General features: G+C 34.5%; 2 protein-coding genes and 1 long non-coding RNA gene across 6 annotated transcripts; all 3 read left to right on the top strand.

Moving 5' to 3' along the window:
• Positions 1-857: 857 nt before the first annotated feature.
• SCPL43 (serine carboxypeptidase-like 43) lies at positions 858-3,113 on the top strand. Of its 4 annotated transcripts, none has more exons than XM_087489445.1 (10): positions 858-1,119; positions 1,217-1,324; positions 1,412-1,504; positions 1,583-1,675; positions 1,816-1,901; positions 1,993-2,253; positions 2,412-2,467; positions 2,580-2,672; positions 2,749-2,866; positions 2,946-3,113. In XM_087489445.1, exons 1-10 carry the CDS (start codon positions 858-860, stop codon positions 3,111-3,113), a joined length of 1,338 nt encoding a protein of 445 aa, XP_087345571.1. The 4 variants fall into 4 exon arrangements, with proteins under 4 accessions (XP_087345571.1, XP_087345570.1, XP_087345569.1 ...); XM_087489444.1 differs by having other exon boundaries at positions 2,749-2,869; XM_087489443.1 differs by having other exon boundaries at positions 2,406-2,467.
• A 4,142-nt stretch (positions 3,114-7,255) lies between these two features.
• Positions 7,256-7,741, top strand: LOC109129265 (putative defensin-like protein 111). The gene is made up of 2 exons (XM_019237089.2): positions 7,256-7,377; positions 7,489-7,741. Exons 1-2 carry the CDS (start codon positions 7,290-7,292, stop codon positions 7,650-7,652), a joined length of 252 nt encoding a protein of 83 aa, XP_019092634.1. The 5' UTR covers positions 7,256-7,289; the 3' UTR covers positions 7,653-7,741.
• A 722-nt stretch (positions 7,742-8,463) lies between these two features.
• Positions 8,464-9,106, top strand: LOC147926925 (uncharacterized). Its single transcript, XR_015581471.1, has 2 exons — positions 8,464-8,650; positions 8,753-9,106. It is a non-coding gene; the product is annotated as an uncharacterized LOC147926925 (long non-coding RNA).
• Positions 9,107-16,778: the final 7,672 nt, after the last annotated feature.

The following is a 16,778-nucleotide window of genomic DNA, read 5'->3' as shown; positions in this document are numbered from 1 at the left end:
TTCTATTACTATTTTTTCCAAATTTTATGGTTAAAACGGTTTACTAACCAAATCTAATAGAAACCAATGCAAATCCGGTATGAAATTTTTAAAACCAAACAAACATTAAAAACTCGACCCGACCCATAAACAATCTGATCCAACACCTTCTTCTTCTTCTTCACCCGGTTCTTCAAAGCTAAAAAAAAATATTATTTTTGTGATTTTTGATTTTAAAATTAAGAAAGTACATTGTCAATATTTGTAATAAGAAAGTGTGTCAATATTCCCGGAAGTGTGACACACACACTTTCTATGGTGAATAAGTGTGTCTTTATTCAATAAAGTTTTTTAAAGTTTTTTACTTCGGGAACTGGATTCCTCATTCACCGGAATCTTCTTCTCACCACTCACCTCAATCTCCCTTCCATCTCCGTCACCGAAACTGCTGAGGTCCGTCTTCAGAACGGTGTTGCCGCTGGCTCTCTTCCTCACGGGTCCTACCCCTCTCTCTCTCTCAAGTTTGATACAATTTGATATTGTGATTTTCATGTATTGTCGATTGCTCCATCCGAGTCAACTTTGATTCAATGCCATATTTAAAGATTGGGTTCTCAGAAACAAGTTAGTGTATATGTAAAGTCTAAAAAAACAGAAAGGGAAATTCTGAAAAACCAAAGCTCACAAAAACATAGTAGAAAAAGGTTATGCAAGTCATAGGTGCGCGAAAGAGTTTGGAACAACACTTATAAGTTATAACACAACCTCTATTGTCTTCATGTTGTGGCTTATGCTCCTAAACTGTCTTTGTATAAGATTCAGTGAGATTGAACTTAACTTGTAACTTATTGATTATGTATTTTGACATTTTTCAGATCATGGTATCATGCCAGACGATCGTTGTGATGATGATGGTGGTATTGGTCACATTGCAGTGGTTGGGGTATACTTGTAGTTTTGCAGAAGGTTACCCGGAAGACGATTTGGTGGTGAGGCTTCCAGGTCAACCGAAGGTCGGGTTCAGACAATTTGCAGGATATATCAATGTGGACTCGGAGAATGGTCGTAGTCTGTTTTACTACTACGTCGAGGCTGTAAAAGAACCCGACACTAAGCCCTTAACCCTTTGGCTTAATGGAGGTCTCTGTTCCGTTTCTCTGTTTCTGTTATAGTTTCATTGGTTTAAGCTAGTTTACTATTTCCATATTAAATTACATATTTGAGGTTTGTATTGCAGGTCCAGGTTGTTCTTCAGTTGGTGGAGGAGCTTTCACTGAGTTAGGTCCATTTTACCCCACAGGCGATGGTCGTGGCCTCCGCATTAACTCCATGTCTTGGAACAAAGGTTTGTTGTTTTGACTGTTTTATATATAAAGCGACCAGAGAACTCTGTAATTCAATGCTATATTGTCTCTTGTTGTGAAATGTGTAGCCTCGAATCTGCTATTTGTGGAGTCGCCAGCGGGAGTAGGATGGTCATACTCGAACAGAAGCTCTGATTACAACACCGGGGACAAGTCTACTGGTAAAGCTCTAAATTGCATTTTTCAAACTATATTAGAAGACTGTTGTTTCCAGCTGACATGTTTTTGTATTTGAACAGCTAATGATATGCTTATGTTCTTGTTGAGATGGTTCAAGAGGTTCCCAGAGTTGAAGTCTCGCAACCTCTTTCTCACTGGCGAAAGCTACGCTGGTGTGTCTTTGGTTATTCTGATTCTTACTTTACGAAAATGGAGATTATCTGAAGATCATGGAACTCTTTTAGCTTAGCTGGTTTGCTTTTTAATTTCCTCAGAAGTTACTTGACCAGGACTTGACTTCATTCTCTCTCAGGACATTACATACCTCAGTTGGCTGACGTGATACTTACCTACAATTCACGCTCAAGTGGGTTCAAATTCAACATCAAAGGCATTGCAGTAAGCCAAAAAGGAACCTTCTTCTTTGGCGTTACATCAACTCTTTTGTCTCTCTTCTGATTCCTTTGTGTGTTCTTCTCTTTCTGATCAGATTGGGAATCCACTTCTGAAGCTTCACAGGGACTATCCAGCTGCATACGAATTCTTCTGGTCGCATGGGATGATTTCTGATGAAGTAAGACTCACAATCATGAGCCAATGTGATTTTGCCAGTCCACAGAACATGAGCAAAGTCTGTACCGATGCTATCATTGAAGCCCGCATCGTCACTGAGTATGTCAACTATTATCATGTTCTCCTCGACTTATGCTACCCGTCTATTGTCCAGCAAGAGTTGAGGCTCAAGAAAATGGTTAGCACTTTTGTCTTTTTTTCCACCTTCTGTTCCACCAACAAAACTTTTTGTGTCTAAAATTTTGAAAATGTTTTCAGGCCACTAAGATGAACATGGGAGTTGATGTCTGTATGACATACGAAAGAAGTTTCTATTTTAATCTCCCGGAGGTACAGAAGGCCCTTCATGCAAACCGCACTCGCCTACCTTATGAGTGGACCATGTGCAGCAAGTAAAATTATCTTACCTTCTTTTTAGTTTCCATTGACAAAAAGATTAAGAAATTCTTTATAACCAGAGCTAATGTAACTGATTTCTATCGGCTACCTTTGACTATGTTACAGCCTGTTAAATTACAGTGGCATCTACTGGAACATCGATATGCTTCCGATTCTTAAGAAAATTGTACAGAGCCAAACTCCTGTTTGGATCTTCAGGTAAGAGAATTCTATTCTTTAATCTCCTTATTCCCTTGTATTAAGTGGCTAATCAACCAGCTTGCTGACACTATAGTGGAGATCAAGATTCTGTAATTCCTCTTCAAAGTTCAAGAACTCTCGTACGAGAGCTTGCACAAGATCTCAACTTCAAGACTACAGTTCCATATGGAGCCTGGTTCCACAAAGAACAGGTAGTTTCCCTTCACCACTAAACAATGTTATGATAAGTTCTTGTGATTGCTAACTTGTCCATGTTTGGATTATGACTAGATTGGTGGCTGGTTCACTGAGTATGGAAGTCTACTAACCTTTGTAACGGTAAGAGGAGCGGCTCATATGGTGCCGTATGCGCAGCCCTCACGAGCTCTACTTATGTTCAGTAGCTTTGTGAGTGGCAGGAAATTGCCTAACAAACCGCATTTGTCTATTGATGATTGAAAGAGAATATAGTGGAGTTTGGTTGGAAGAATCTACTCTTAGGTTAGATGCGTCAATATATAAACATATTACGGTTTCTGTTGTGGTTTGCTTGGATCTTCAAGTGCACTTTCGTTTAGTTATTGTGTGCTACATGCATTAACATTGTGATAATAATGATAATCATCGATATACTATAATACTTTAATTTTGTATTGTTTTTATGATTGGATAGTTAGTAACAGTTTTGTCTTTGTTTTAGATGTGAGAAGAGAAAAAACTTTTAAGATCATCTCCGTTATTATATTTGTTGACAACAAAACCCCAAAAAAAACCCACCAGTACTCATTTGATCACTCACTAATATATTACTTCTTCCGTTTCACAAAGAGTGTCATTCTAATACTTCTCACACAAATTAAGAAAACATTGAAATATACAGATATGCCCTTATTTAATAAGTTTTTAATAGATTATCTTAATTATAATTAAGGGTAAAACTAGGAAATCTAAGGTAAAAAATGCATTGGAAATATAAAATAGAGAATTTGTTAAACATACCCCCTTTTGATGTACCATTTTTCAAAAATACCCTCTTTTCTGGCCATTTTTCTTTTTGCCCTCTTTTAATTTTTAATGACTATTTTACCCTTAGATGAAAATTATTTTATTCAATAAAAAGAAAAACAAAATTTTCCCGCCAAAAAATTCCAGACATATTTTCCCGCCAAAATTTTTTCGAAAAACCTTTTAAAATTTTCGACAAAAAAAAATTTTCCCGCCAAAATTTTTCCCGCCAAAAAAAATTTACAAGGTTTTTAAAAGGTTTTATAAGGTTTCTACCTTATAAAAGCCTTATAAACACCTTGTAAAGGCTTTTACAAGATTTTTTAAAGAGTTTTAAAAGGTTTTTTAAACAACTTGTAAACGCTTTTACAAGATTATTATAAGGTTTTTAAAAGGTTTTAAAAGGTTTTTAAAAGTTTTTCAAATGGTTTTTAAAAAGATTTTTAAAAGGTTTTTAAACACCTTGTAAACGCTTTTACAATGTTTTTAAAAACCTTGTAAAAGTTTTTATAAGATTTTTAAAAGGGTTTTAAAAGGTTTTTAAACACCTTGTAAACGCTTTTAAAAGCTTTTTAAAAGCATTTACAAGGTTTTTAAAAGCGTTTACAATGTGCTTAAAAACCTTGTAAACGCTTAAAAAAAACTTTTAAAAGCGTTTACAAGGTTTTTAAAAGTTATAAATTTCAATATTTTTGGCGGGAAAAATTTTCGATTTTGGCGGGAAAAAATAATTTTTCCGGGAAAAGTTTTCGATTTTGGCGGGAAAAAAATTTTTGGCGGGAAAATATTTTCGATTTTGATGACTGAACATTCTTGCTGTCACTCAAAAAAGGGTAATTTGGTCATTTTGTACATAAAGAGGGGTAGTTTTAAAAATGGTCAACATGAAAGGGTATTTTTAAAAAGGGATATAGAAAAAGGGGCATTTTTGAGAATGCCCCTATAAAATAATGTATTGGAATTATAAAGTGACACTCTTTGTGAAACAAAGAAAAATCTCCAGAATGACACTCTTTGTGAAACGGAGAGAGTATTAATATTTTTAATATTGTTGATGTGTATTGATGAATAGTATTCACATACATGATTTTATTAACCTAGAAGGTCTTTTAAAATGTTTAATTTTAAGTTAAAAAGCTTTATGATAAAACCTTTCACCCCTATTGGTAGGTGACTTTATAGAGTTTAATTTTAATTTACCAAACACGCTTTTTTAGTTTAAATTTTTAAAAAAATTTCAAAGCCACTTTGATTTTTTCCTTCGTTGCTTTCTCAGACTTTTTAAAGCCTCAAAACGAGGCTTAAAAATTAAAGAAGTATAAAAAAATTATTTTGTTCTTTCCTCATTCTATTTAAAAGTACTCCATTCTATTTTTTTTTTCTATTTCACTTTTTTTTCTCATCATTAATGATAGTGATAAAAAGTTTATGAAAAAACTTTTCATAATCACTATAATAATTTTTTTAATTTCATAACAAAATAAAACAAAGTAGTTCTCTTTTTTTTATTTGTGGTAAATTCAACACCATTCACTACTTATTTATTATATAATCTATTTCTTAATCATGTGCCATAATAGTCATTTTTATAATAAGTTTCACTGGAAAATTTCATATAATTGTATGTTTTTAATTAATTTTTGAGAAAAATCACATATTTGATTGACTTACATTTTGAATTTTTTCTGTTATCATAAATAATATGAGCTCATTTCTAACATAATTTATATTTATTATTATTATATATATATATATATTAATGATAAAAGTAACAGCTTGAGCTTTAAATTTTTTGTGTTAAATTTTATTTTTGTCATTAAATTGATTTATGAATTAATTTTTTTACATAATTATACTTATTATTAATATAATAATAATAATAATAAATAACAGTTACAACTTTAAAAGTTGTTAGTAAACAATCAGATTTTAACAGTTAAAGTTTTTACAGTCAAAACATCTACAACCAAATTCTCTGCAGCTAAAATTTAAAAGTCAAAGTCTCTACAGCTAAAAGTAACAGCCGTTAACCCAGTTTATAAAATCATACTAAATACAAATCCTTAAATTCTATCAACTACAATTTTAAGAAAAAAATTATATATCGACTCCGAACAATTAGTTTCAACTTTCAAGTTATGACCAACCACCAATGCAATCTGCAAAATAAACTTAACTATTGTATGTTTAAGTTTCTTACCTAATTAAGTGTGAAAACATATTAATAACCATTTGCACCCTTAATTAGGTAAGAACAAACATTCTCCTTATTATTGTTATATAATTAAGAGACAAATTTTTAAAAAATATGGAGTAATAATTTTCGTTGACCAGATTTTTTTTTCCCTTACAATTTGTATTTACAATTGATTGCACGTATTACGTGATGACACGGTGAGAAGAACGATTACCGTAATTAATTGGAAAAATGATTGTTAACTATTTGAAGTATTCGCCAACACATGGCCACAAATATAAATAATATAAATGTCTTGTTAACTACGTGAACTATTGTCATCACATAAGGACATCCGTAAACAAACACATGTTATGTATACAACACCATAAATATTCAATTCCGGTTTTGGTTGGCCAGAATTCGGTGTTGACCACTGTTGACTGACATTGACCAGTGTTAACCGACGTTGAACAATGTCGACCGGTGTTGACCAAAAAAAATACTCCATCCGTTTCAAAATATAGGATGTTTTAAGCAAAACACGCAGATGAAGAAGACTTTACTTTTAACAAGTTCAACCAATCAGAAACAATACTGCATAATATAAAATACTAAACTAATCTAAAAGTTGCATTAAAATTTGAAAACATCCTATTTTATGAAACAACAAACTTCTCTAAAACATCCTATATTTTGAAACGGAGGAAGTATATTTTTTCTTTTTTCTAATAATAATAATTTTTTATTTTTATATATTTTTATAATTATATAAAAAAGATTAAATGATTTGTATAATTTACAAAAAGAAAATATAACAAAAAAAAGTTAAAAGACAAAAAAATACAATAAAACTATATACCAAAAAAAAATTAATAATGATATGACAAACAAAATTTGTGGTATATCTAGTAACAAGTTTTGTTAATACAGAAAATATACCAAAAATAATATAGTAAAACTATACCACCAAAAATTATGTGTAGTAGATTTTTGTATAAAACTATAACAAATATATACCTTTTCCTTTAAAAAATCATTTTTTGTTTTGTATTTTCAAAGGTAAGGGCTTTAAATATTTTTATTTATTTATTTATAAGATTATGTCATTTGAAATATATTCAAAGCATTACCAACTATTTCTTTCATTTTACAAGACCGACCTTTGATTTTACAAAATCAACTTTTATTTTTTAACCTTTTTAACTATCTTCTAGATATATGTCTATCATGTAAATAAATAGAATTAAATCTCTTTTATTCAATGTGATAGGTTAATTTTCGAACATAATCAAGTAACTGAATCACCATATTTATTTTCTTCTGATTGCAATTTTGACTAGAGAAAAAAAAAAGGTTACATTTTACGTATATGTGTCATACACTATATATATGTAGTCATCCGAAGCATATAACATAAAACTTCAAAAGCTAAAGATAAATATCATAACAAAATGGCCATCAACAAGAAAATCTTCCTCGCATTTGTTCTTACTATCCTCTTTGTCGTACCTTCTATTCATTGCTCTGATAACACTTCTGGTACTAATTTCTTATATTGTACACTCCATTTTTTTTTTTTATTATAGACTTGTTTTATGACTTTTATCTTTTTTCCGAATATGTGTTTGTTATGTTTGTATTGTAAAATAGGTTTTGAAATAAAGCAAGAGTATAAGCAATGCTACACCTCAGCTCCGTGTATAAAGGGAGGGAGCAGTGAATGCGAAAAGTTTTGTGTGGGTATAAGCGGTTTACTATACGGCAAATGTAGACCTAACGACAACGTATGTTGTTGTTTGTCAAAGACGACATAATTGAACCAAACATATGTATTTGGTAGACTAATGATGTAGCAATATGGTTTTAATAATATAAATACAAGATTCAGAGAGCAATAGAAAAACCGTATTAATATGATGATAGTCTGATCAAATTCAAATGAATTTTCTGGTAATTCTAAACCAGATCTTAAAAGAAAAATACATATTATGAATTCAATTTGAACATTTATTCTATACAAAATCGTCCATTAATTATGTATATATAGATGATATGTGTGAATATGGGCTTGATTGGAACAATATATAATAGGGCATTAGCATTATGCAGCATAAGCATTAAGGTGCATAAGCTGTATGCTCTGATTAATAAAACACATTTAGTTGATTGGTATAGCAGTGGAGTATTAGATATTATATTTATATTTGATAGATGTTTTAATTATAAAAATATAATTTAAATATGTTTCATTAGAAAATTAATTATCACTCATTGCTATATAATTATTTTAAAAATATATTTACATTTAATAAATTGTTATATATATAAATGTGTAATTTAATAATTTTTAATTATATATATTTATAATGTTACACATTAATTACAAATAATTAATGTATATTATAACTTTTTTTAAAAGTTTATATCTATATTTACATTTTTAATTTCAATAAATTTTTAATATATAATATAACACATTAAACTAAAATAAAACAATAATATATATTATAAATATTATATCCACATTAATATTTTAATATATTAAATAAATTATTATATTATTTTATATAATAACATTAAGTAGTTTCTCATATATATTATGTTATAACAATAATTTTATCTTTTGTAAAATCATAATTTTCTATTTTTACAAAAGAAATTAATTATTTAAAACTATTTTAATATATATTAATATTTTAGAGTTAAATGCTTGGGAAATGCTTCAAATGAGAGCATATAGGAAGAGAGCATATGAGAGCATCTGCAGCTTCTAAATGCTCTCTTATATGCTCTCCTAATAGATGTTGATTTGGTATTAATTTGTTTTCTCACATTTTTTTGAATTATGCATATGCCTCTGTCCTTATTTTCATGATCCGTTAATTTGGCGTAATTAATGGTTATTGTTTTATAGATTTTGGTATAAAGCAAGAATATACAAAATGCTACGACCTAAAGGAATGTTAAAACCCCAAAATTGACGATGACGGGCGCAAGCAAGAGGTTCTGAGGAGAAAGCTTTTTTTATTATTGAAAATATTGGGGGGTTTTAGTACATTTTAAAATTTAATTAGAGAATATTGGGGGTTTTAGTACATTTACTCATAGCCTGATTAATCACTTTGTCTGGCGCAAGCTACGCGTCTTGGAATATTTTTTTATTATTATCATTCCAAATCGACCATAAAATCTCGGGTAATTGAGGAAGATAATCTTGATCTTTTGAGTGAGAGGATCCTCTCCAATAAATAAAATCTAGATTCGAATACATAGACTCATAAGGAAAGTTCCCTCGAAAAACTTGAATTGGAGAAAAACTTCAAATTTGACACGAGCAAGAACACTCAAAAAGAGCATGGTTAATTGTCTCACACGCTGAGTCACATCTTTTTGAAACAATATATTTTGGTGGTGTGTGATGATGAATGATGATGAATGATGATATGAAGAACAGGTGGAAAGTAAGGTGTTTCAATTATCCTTATGCTATTGTAGTATAAGAGATATCAATCCTAAGTGAGTGTGATGCAAGCAATCAGAATGTGCAATACTTGTCTAAGTTAAGCCAATTATGTAGGATGTTTGTCACTAACAAACTAATGATGAATACAAAATGCAGAAAGTAAAAGCTACTAAGACTAAATACTAAATGTAAAGAGAACAAGATGATTAAAGCAGTGATGCAATGAAACAAAAATAGAAACTACAGTAATGAAGGACAAGTGATAAAACAAGATCAATAAGACTAGATGAATGCAACAGAAACGAAACTACAATGCAATGGGAAATGAAATAGGACAGATGCAGAACATAAATTACAAATACTGGAGGGAGCTCGAGCAAGCACTCGATCGAACACCGATCGACTACTAGGTCGAGTGGGTTGAAATTCCAGAACCGAAACAGAGCATCAACAAAACAGAGCAGAACGAAACTAAAGCAAACAGCAAGCGATTAAACAGGATTCAAACAGGTAATACAATAGATAAGGAAGGTCCTAAGGATGGATTCATGGGCTGGATTCAAGCTATGTTTATCTAAACTGGTCAACAAACCTCAATCAAACATGAGCTATCTCTAGACAATGATCTCCAAATACAAGTTAATCCAATCTCTTGGCAATAACAATCAAGCTAAGATAATCTCAATCTAGCTCTCACTAGCAAAGTTCCTATAAAAGCAGGCATTAAACAACAGATCATTATAGTCAAAAATCAACAAAACATCTAATCTCTTAGCATGCTTCATGATAGTCTCTAGATCTAGCCTTATCTAATAACTTAGACATTGGTGTGATGTTAAGATGCTTAAGATCTAACCTTACCCTCTCAGGTATAAGATTAGCATAGAGCATATCTAGCCTAGAAGAGATCTATAACAAACAAGCTTGACCAATATAAACAACCACAACCATCATCCAGCCTAACCCATCCTTAAGATCCTAAGCTACTACTCACAATCACAAAACATGATGAACAAAATCATAAATGCAGAAATCAATGAATCTTGCATGATTAGAAAGATAAGATTAAGATCTACAATATTGAAGAAGGAATCAAACTCGAAATCTTAATGTTTTGAAAGTTATGGAACCAACAAGTATCAAAAATTTCTCAAAAGTGAACAAAAGCGGCTAAGAGATCTAACAATAAAAATGCAAAAGGAATAATTCCTCAAAAGGATAAATACTAGGTCTAGGATTTTGTACTATAAAAGGTCTCTCCTTGGTGGCTGCCTGGTACAAGGCTTTATGTAGAAAAAGGAGTTGAAGCCCTAAAAATGCTAAAAGACAAAATAGAAGGGCGGCTCGGTCAACTCGAGCCTGAGCTCGGTCGAGTGCATGGTCGAGTGGGCTCTTTTCCTGCTTCTTCCATCCGGTCGAGTCCTTCTCCGCACTCGGTCGAGTGCCTGGTCGAGTGGGCGGTCGAGTTGACTTTTGGACCTTGATTCTTCAGCTCTAACTCCCTTGTTTTCTCCTCTTGATAGCTTCAATCCTCTTCAGCATTGCTTCCATGCTCCTTAGGCTCCAAAATCACATGTTTATGCAAGAAAATATGCAATTGCAATGCAACTCTACTCTAATGCATGAACAGTCCTAAAGCTATACAATAATGGCCAAAATGGATTGTAAAAGATGCAAAAGATGTGAATATACTAAGGGAAAACAGGGTAAAATATATGAACATCAACACCCCCAAACTTAGTCTTTGCTTGCCCTCAAGCAAATAAACAAGACATAAGAAGGTAGGTGAGGTTTGAAAGTGGGATCTCAGCTCCTAAGCTTGCCAATAAACTAGTTAGAATCAATGTCGAAGTTACTAGTACTATGATGCAAGTTGAATGAGCTGTAGTTAAAGATTTTAGACAAGCCTATCACAACCTTTACTGATTTGAGCCTTAGACATCCACATGCATTCAAATCAACCATTTCCTTTAACATTCATTAATCAAGAACATGATTCAATCTTATGCAATGCTTAAACTTATTTGGCTTGGTTATAAAGGTTTAGAGACAATGATGGTCTCTTTTTAGAGTGGGGCTTATCAATATTAAGGTTCTCTCATAAAAAATGAATTGAGCTTTAGAAGAAGGCTAAAGGTAAGATCACTTAGACACATACAAGAATAAAACCTTGTCTACCCAAAGGTACCCAAAGTGTTTATCCTAACATTCTAATCCCAAATTGTCCTAGTTCTACCCTTTATTCTTCAACTCTTCTCAAATACCCTTTTCACTTTTGTTTTTAAGCCTTAGGAGAGGTTTCTTACATGAATCAACTAGTGGAATGGGGTTTTCTTTCTTATTGCTATGGTTCCCTTTTCTTCTTATTTTTTAAGACATAAAAGTTTTTGCTATAATCTTCTTTTCTTTCTTTATTTTACTTGACTTGAACCAACTTAAACAATCTTATACTTCCCATTCTTTCACTAGAACTTAACTTCAACACATTTCTCTCCTAAAGACTTTAACCTTTTTCTTTCTCTTTTCCTCTTTTCTTTTCTTTTTCAAAGCAACCAAGTCCCAAACCCAACAATGAAACCACCTAGTCCTATCTAGTTTGAAAATTGCAAACTTGAACTACACAAGGCAAAGGCCTTACACACTCAAGAATAAATATGGCTTGAAAGAAGGATAGGTTAAGGGTAGAGAAACTGATTCTTAATAAGGAAATCAGCTACTTGGATCAACAAGAGTGGTAAAAAGGAGAAAGATGATCCAAAAATGTATATGGTATCCATGAGTTTAAAGCAATGCACAAGTTGATAATTGAAAGTCAATATTAGGTTCTTATAAATAGGAAATGGCATCAAATCACAACATGCTTCAATTTAGACCAAATGCAATGCATAAATTCAAGGCTTGGTTCAATCTTATGCTTCTAACTACTCAACTAGCATCAAAGTACTATTAACTTGGGCATTGATCCTAGTTTAGTGAATCAAGCAAGCTAACAAGGCAAAACTCATCATAGATCCCTAGTGCAAATATTAAACAGTCCTACATGAAACATGCTAAACAAGATCCTAATATGCAATGCAAACTACATGAACACTCTTTTTTTTATAAAGATTTTTGCAAAAAATTTCAAATTTTTAAGGTTTTTCTATGCCTTAGATGCAATGCAAATACTAACATGATGATGCTAAAAATTTGAAATAAGAAAACAAAACACAACATCAAATACTATCTCAAACCCTCCCCCAAACATAAATTACACAGTCTTTTGTGTAAGAGAAATTTGAAAGAAGATTCAAGACTAAAACAAAACACAACATGATATGCAATGGTATTTACAAGTGTAAGGTGATAGTGGTACCTCATGGATTGTGGAAGAAGCTATCCACATCCTCATTCATGCTCTCATAGGTGTAGTGGGGGTTTTGTGGTTGACTTGGAGGTGGTGAAGGAGGCAACTCGACTATGGCCATCGACTGGTACTCGGTCGAGTGTCTGGTCGAGTGGGGTGGTCGAGTTGATGCGTGAGGTGAAAATTGCTGTCCTTGCTGTTGGTAGAACTGGTGCAAGAGAGCTGGATCCATGAGGTACTGGGGTGGGAAGGGAGGGTAACCTGGATATCCTGGATAGCCTGCTGGAACTAGGAAGCCAAAGGGAGATCTGGGTAGGTACTCGGCCGAGTGAAACGGGGGTACTCGGTCGAGTGGGTGTTCGAGTGAACCGGTCGAGTGCCTCGAAGATTGTTGTTCTCGGCGACTTGAACTTCTCCTCCTCTGAATTGGCACGTGCATCGAAGCTCTAGCTGGTACCATTGGGTTTTCAGCTCTTGACAGTGCTCTAGTTGAGCTACTCCTCTTCAAAGGGCTAGATGGTGTTGGTGAAGAATTTCCACTCTTCAATTCAGCAATCTCCTTCTTTAAACCCTTGATTGACTTGGTCATTCTTCCTACCTTCTTCTTCAGCATGTCAAATTTCTTCCCATGCCACTTGTTCCACTTTTGTAGGAGTGTCAACCTCTTACTAGTCTCTCTCAGTCCTCTAATATCTCTTGGGTTAGGCTCATAATCTTCAAAGTAGAATTGCTCTTCCCCATCAGCCATTTCCACATCTCCAGCCTCATCTACTCTAACTTGAGCTGTCCCATCAAACAGCTTCTCATCAGCTGGCCAAAAGTCAATGTTTGCCCCTTCTTGTATGGTGGTGAGCTCTTGATTAGGTAGAACAAGGTGGCTCTTCCCAATTGTTGGAAGCTCAAAATTGAAGAGGTGATTTCCTTGATGCATCTCCTTGCCCAGTATTAGAGTGGAGATAAGATAGTTGGAATCAATCCACCTTGGCATGACCCTTTCTCCTTTGAGTGGCACCTTTTCAGCTAGAAGCATTGGGTGATGATTCCTCCAATGGTTAGAGTTCCCATTGAGCCCTTCTTGTAAAGCTTGCTCACCCATCTTCTCAAATAGATCATGTGGTCTATAAGCACCATGGCAAGGCCTGTCTCCACACTACTTCCAAAGACAAAGTTTCCATTTCTTGCTTGAAGGATGATCCCATTTAGAGCCATATCAATCATCTTGAGCTCACCCTCATTGAGATTTCCAGTCTCTTTCCTAGCAAAGAAGGTATTTGCTAAGGTCTTGTGGAAGTACCTTAGGACTGGGCTTCTTATCTTGGAACTCTTGGTCTTGGAGGATGAGTAGGTGATGTCATCGCCAATGGTCTCCCAAACAGCATAGAGCTCTTCTCTTGGTATGACCATGCTCCTCTCACTACCAACTTCAAATCCATAGATATTGGCTATCTTTTTGAGTGGAAGCTCATATCTCCTTCCCTTGATGGTAAACTCACAACGCCGAGGACCAAATTCTTTATCCTTCTTTAAGTAGGAGTGCATCTCAATGGTGGCTAAGAACTCACAACTTTGTTCTCTATATCCCTCCATATAAAGCCCCATGAACTTGCTTAGGTTGCACTTCTCAAAAAGAAGCTCCACATCTTCAGCAATTCCAAGCTTCTCCATGGTTTCCATGTGTGGATACCTTGTTCCTTGAAAGCTCATTCTCATGAAGGCTTTATAGAGCTGCATTGGAGTCAACTCATCAGATTCTTCTTCTTCTACCTCCTCTTCTTCTTCTTCTTCTTCACTCTCACTTTCAATCTCTTCTTGTTGCTCTTCAACTGCTGGCCTCTTGCCTTTTGCCTTGTTTCTCCTCATGTGCTCTTAAAGAGTGAACTCCATCTCTTCTTCACTTTCTGTTCGCTCAGGGTCTTCATCAACTGGCTGATGTCTCTTACTCGCAAGCCCACTCGACCGCCTACTCGAGCTTGCACTCGGTCGTTTGCCTGCTCGAGTGGCTGGTCGAGTGCTTCCACTAGCTTCTTTTCTTGATTCAAGACGAGCATAACGACGATCTAGGGAGAAATCGTCAGCTTGTTGAGATTTCCTTGTTAACCTTGAAGACATTTTGGAATAGAACTGAAATGAATATACTCAAAGCTCAAAGTTAATAGGTTAGTGACCCAAAAACTAAAAGAACTAAGCTTGAGAAAAAAGATGAACTTTGAGAGAGATTTTAAACTACATTTTTACTATTTTAAGCAAATGAGAGAGTGTGAGAAGCATAGGATCGAGTTTAGCTCTATATAAAGAAGCTAAGGGGACAAGGAGACAAGAGAGGAGCGTCAATACCATTCAAATTTGAATTGGGAATCTTTCACTCACTTTTTGCTGCCACTCGACCCCATTACTCGACTGTACGTGGTCGAGCACCTTGACCAAATTTTGAAATTTGAATGTCCTTTCCCTCCACTCGATCATGCAAGAGAAATGGGAATCGAGTGGGCCTTGGTGTCCATACAACTCGATCGAGTACCTCTCGTGGGCCGGTCGAGTGGGCTTGCGAATCTACTTCCTCAAGTCCAATTTTATCCAAACCCATCTACACTTTCATTAAAAAGCCTGCCCAACACAAACATAAAACAAAAATATCAAAACTACAAGGAAAATAAAGCATATGTACAATGATACCTTAGGGTCTTCCTCCCTAGTGAGCTTGTTTAAAGTCACTAAGCTTGACTTTTGATGCCTTTTCAGGCTTGGTTTAGAGACCAATGAGGTGATGAAATCCTCCCTGGTACCACTTCATCAATCTGAAGCTGATCCTTGATCACTTCACCCTTAACACATAACTCTTGTTTCTTTTTAATCTTGAGCCTTGGTCTTGCCTTCTTTAAAGACCTCTTGTTGAGTTGCACTTGAAGATCCTTCACTAGATCAGTCAACTCTTGAACTGAACCCTTAAGCTTCTCCACTGTCTTGTCTTTAGTCCTAGGGTCCTCTTCATCCTTAAAAGTTTCACAACTAGCTTTTTTCTCTATCACAAAGTGTTGACCTTCAATAGTAGGTTGATGTGTTGAATCCTTGATGTCAAACTTCATAATGAAGTCTTCAGTTAGGTGGAGCTTGATGGTTCCCATCTTGACATCAATTACAGCCCCAGCTGTGGCTAAGAATGGTCTCCCCAAGATGAGAGGATCTTCTGGCTCTTGATCCATATTCATGATCACAAAATCAGTTGGAATCCTAGCCTCCCCTATCTTGACCAGAAAGTTTTCTACTACTCCAACCACATCCCTCTTGGATCCATCTGCTAGGCAAATATAGAGATTGCATGGTTTAAAATGTTCATATCCCAACTATTCAGCCACTGAGTATGGCATCAAACTCACTGAAGCTCCAAAGTCACATAGGCACTTGTTGAAGTGCATATAGCTGATGGAACAAGGTAGATTGAATGAACCTGGATCTTCAAGTTTTGTTGGGATAATAGCTTTCCCAACCTCCTTCAAGACCTTCATGTCTTGTTCTTGAGCTTTTTGCTTGGATAATTCAAGAAGCATTTCCTTGAGGAAAGGATGTTGAGCATATTTTTCCAAGGGATGTCCTCTATCTTCCTCTTTCTTCTCAATGACAACCTCTTGTTGAATGGCCATCACTTCTTTCTTTTCAATGACAGCCTCTTGTTGTAAAGCCAACTATTTCTTTTTTTCAATAATTTCCCTGAGTTCCTTCAGCTTTTGCGCCTTGAAATGTCCTGGGAATGGTAGAGGCGGTTTGTAGGCAGGAGGAATGTACTTAATAGGTGTAACAGCTTCAGAGTCTTCAACTCGATCGATCACTCGATCGATCACTCGATCAGTCACTCGATCGTGTGTGTGTTTGAGTGGTAGGTCGAGTGCACTGCCGGATGCAGTCTTCTTCGCACAATCTTCACTCTGGGCTTCAATAAATGATGAATCCCCCCCAGCTTGGACTTCACTGTCCTTAGTGACAGCTTCCTCATATTTATGAATGGCTTTGGCAGTGAATTTCCTTGGGTTTTGAATAGCTTTTACATGGAGTTGGTTAGGTTTTGGAGCTGAAGTAGATGCTATATTGCTCTCCATATACTCCACTCTTGAGTTCAGACCTTCAAACTTCATGTTG

Source organism: Camelina sativa, chromosome 15, assembly GCF_030686135.1.
Source record: "Camelina sativa cultivar CO46 ecotype springtype chromosome 15, ASM3068613v1".
In the NCBI taxonomy this organism is placed as follows: domain Eukaryota; kingdom Viridiplantae; phylum Streptophyta; class Magnoliopsida; order Brassicales; family Brassicaceae; genus Camelina; species Camelina sativa.
The sequence above is the reverse complement of the archived record's forward strand: the minus strand, read 5'-3'. Positions and strand labels throughout refer to the sequence as shown.